The 2,832-nt window shown below is 40.6% G+C and overlaps 1 protein-coding gene across 1 annotated transcript in view; it reads left to right on the top strand.

Annotated features, from left to right (window-relative positions):
• Positions 1–2,015: 2,015 nt before the first annotated feature.
• The window catches only part of LOC112032874 (G-type lectin S-receptor-like serine/threonine-protein kinase At1g11410), a 13,769-nt gene continuing 12,952 nt past the window's right edge, over positions 2,016–2,832 (top strand). Inside the window, exon 1 of the mRNA XM_065775003.1 lies at positions 2,016–2,502. Within this exon, the coding sequence (XP_065631075.1) occupies positions 2,016–2,502 (487 nt within the window). The remainder of the gene's footprint in view (positions 2,503–2,832) is intronic.

The raw sequence follows: 2,832 nt of genomic DNA, 5'->3' as shown, positions 1-2,832 counted from the left end.
GCATGAAGCCACCGATGTCCCCTCTTGCTCTACTATACTCAGCCACAGTTATTGGAAAAATAGATTTGGATTTTTGCTTCTGTGTGTGAGACAGAATGAGAGAGAGAGAGGTGAAGAAGAAAATAAATCAAAGTGCTACTAGAATGTTTGGTTTCGGATTGTTGTATTGTTGTATCGCTGGATATTATGTTTTGTATCTAAGCTAAGAAAGTCCCAGGATGAAAAAGAAAAGAAAATAAATTAAAGATTAAAAAAATCATTTTCTTTATTTTTGTACTTTCCATTTTCCAGTTAATCTTTCAGTTTTTTTCTGAAATGGATTTTTTTTTTAAATTAAAATGCTTAGGTGGCTTTTTAAATATTTAAATATATAATTATATATTATTATATTAGCCACGTGTGCGCCCACAAAACAAACCATTTGCCACGTAGGCATTTTCCGTTAGTAAGTTAACAGTAGGGACCAAATTGATTCTAACTTAAAAATAATAAGGACCAAATTGACTGCTACTAAAATGTAGGGACCAAATTGACCATGATCCTAAAATGTAGGGACCAAAATGGTGTTTTCGCCTACATTATAAAAGACAAAAAAATTAATGAAACAACTAAACAACAATAATTAATAATTTTATTAATATTTCAAATGAACTTATAGTTTATTGTTTATTCTTTTGCTACCTTGGGAAAAATTCCTGGGAACTTATAGAAACACCCTAGGAAAAATTCCTGGAGCCGCCATTGTATATTTAGATGAAATCCAGTAGATTGAGTTGCCTTAGCTAATTTTAATTTATGAAAATAAGCTTGTAGGGTACTCGACTTAAATTAAAGTTGCAAAGGAAGACCAAAGTTTTTGTCAAGTATCTTTCCTTGATTAATACTATCAACATATAAAAAAGTACAATTTTTTGTCACAACTTGCCACATGACAAGTTGTCATTGATAGATGTATGATTGTGGGACATGTGGAGACACACTCACCACTCCCAACTCATCACGTGACAAGTTATAGCACAAAATTGTACATTTTTTATGTCACCATAGCATGACTCGTCTTTCACCAATGTGAACGGGTTTTTAAGGTAACTGTGATTTAATTGTGTGGGTCCTTGACAAGTGGACGGCAACTTGCATATGTTTAATAACTCATTTAACTTTATTTCTAAAAGAAGAACAATTGATTATATATATATATATGATGGGATAGCGAAAAAGTGATCATCTCCTATTCGTCCAGAGGAGTCGTCCATGACATGCAGTTTGCCAAACAACTAAGCCATCTCCTATTCGTCCAGACCTCTCTTCCCTGAGAGGTCGACCAATTGGGTAGATCCCGTAATCAAGTCAAAAAGGTCGTCCACGGGTGAGTCCCATGGACGACCAAAGAACAGCATGACAAAGGGTCGTCCATAAGCATTGCACATGGACGACCACACGATACTTAGCAGGTTTTGAAGTGGTTCATCAACCGGTGCTTATCCCGTCAATTTCTCCCAAGTATGTAACTTCTAGCAGCGGTTATGACCGTTAAAGAAGTTACATCCGGATTCCACGAATCTGGGAGAAGTTATTGAACCAAATAACCGCCCTAAAGTACCCTATATAAGGACCGGTCCGGATTATGTAAAGGTATGATATTCTGAGATCCTTACATTACAGTTAGATTTCCAGGAGGGAAGGCACTAACTTCACCATCGGAGGATATTGGACCGGTCCACCCCGGTCATTCCTTTGATTCTTTTCTTCTTTTGTCAGGTCTCTGCAAACGTTGTAGCCCATCGAAGCCGAAGTGTTCAACCAAACTGATTTTATCCACTATCAGTTTGGCGCCGTCTGTGGGAATTGAATTGTTTTGCAATTTAACTTTCTGAGAAAAAGGTTGAATGGTTTGGACTAGGTCGAGGGCTACAAGCCCAGGCCATCAGGGAAGCAGAGATGCCTCAAGCCATCCCCAGCGAAATCACCAATCAGCACCTGCCACGCAGACGCCTTCCATCCAACACATACAGTCCATGGCGGCCGCGATGGCGGAATTAACCCGCCAAAACCAAGAATTGACTAGGGAGATAGAAAGGCACCGACGAGAAGGGCAAGTTGAGGGACAGTCTCAGAGTCGAGGAGAAAATCCCGAGCCCGAGATTCAATCAAGAGGCACCACTTCGCGAAGGGTGCCACATCTGGAGAAGGAAATGGATCAGATGAGAAAGGTTATGGATGAGATGGAGAACATGAGAAGGGCAAATCCTATAGAGGATTTGGTCCACCGAACAGACTCCCCTTTTTCTGCTTCCGTCAATGGGCATCCCTTGCCGCCTAAGTTTAAAATGCCTTCCCTGGACTCGTATGATGGAACACGTGATCCCTTTGATCATATCGCTACTTTCAAGACAACAATGCATCTCCAAGGAGTTCCAGACGAGATCATGTGTAGAGCCTTCCCTACTACCCTTAAGGGGCCAGCGCGTGTATGGTTCAGCAAAATACCCCCGAATTCTGTAAGTTCTTTTGAGGAGTAAGCAAATTATTTGTCAATAATTTCATTGGGGGACAGAGACACAAGCGTTCCTCGTCCAGTTTGCTGACCATAGAGCAAGGAGAGAATGAAAGCCTGCGTTCCTTCATCACACGCTTCAACAGGGAAGCTCTGACGGTAGACGAGGTGGACGATAAGCTACTTTTGGCAGCCTTCTAAAATGGGGTTAACTCAGACTTGTTCATTCACAAGTTGTATGAAAAAGAGCCCCAATCCATGGCCGAACTCGTCCATTCAGCCCAAAATTTCATGAATGCAGAAGACGACATCATAGCTAAGAAGAGGAAGAGAGTTGA

The sequence above is a fragment of the Quercus suber genome, unplaced genomic scaffold, assembly GCF_002906115.3.
Source record: "Quercus suber isolate HL8 unplaced genomic scaffold, Cork oak 2.0 scaffold_7, whole genome shotgun sequence".
Lineage (NCBI taxonomy): Eukaryota > Viridiplantae > Streptophyta > Magnoliopsida > Fagales > Fagaceae > Quercus > Quercus suber.
The sequence above is the reverse complement of the archived record's forward strand: the minus strand, read 5'-3'. Positions and strand labels throughout refer to the sequence as shown.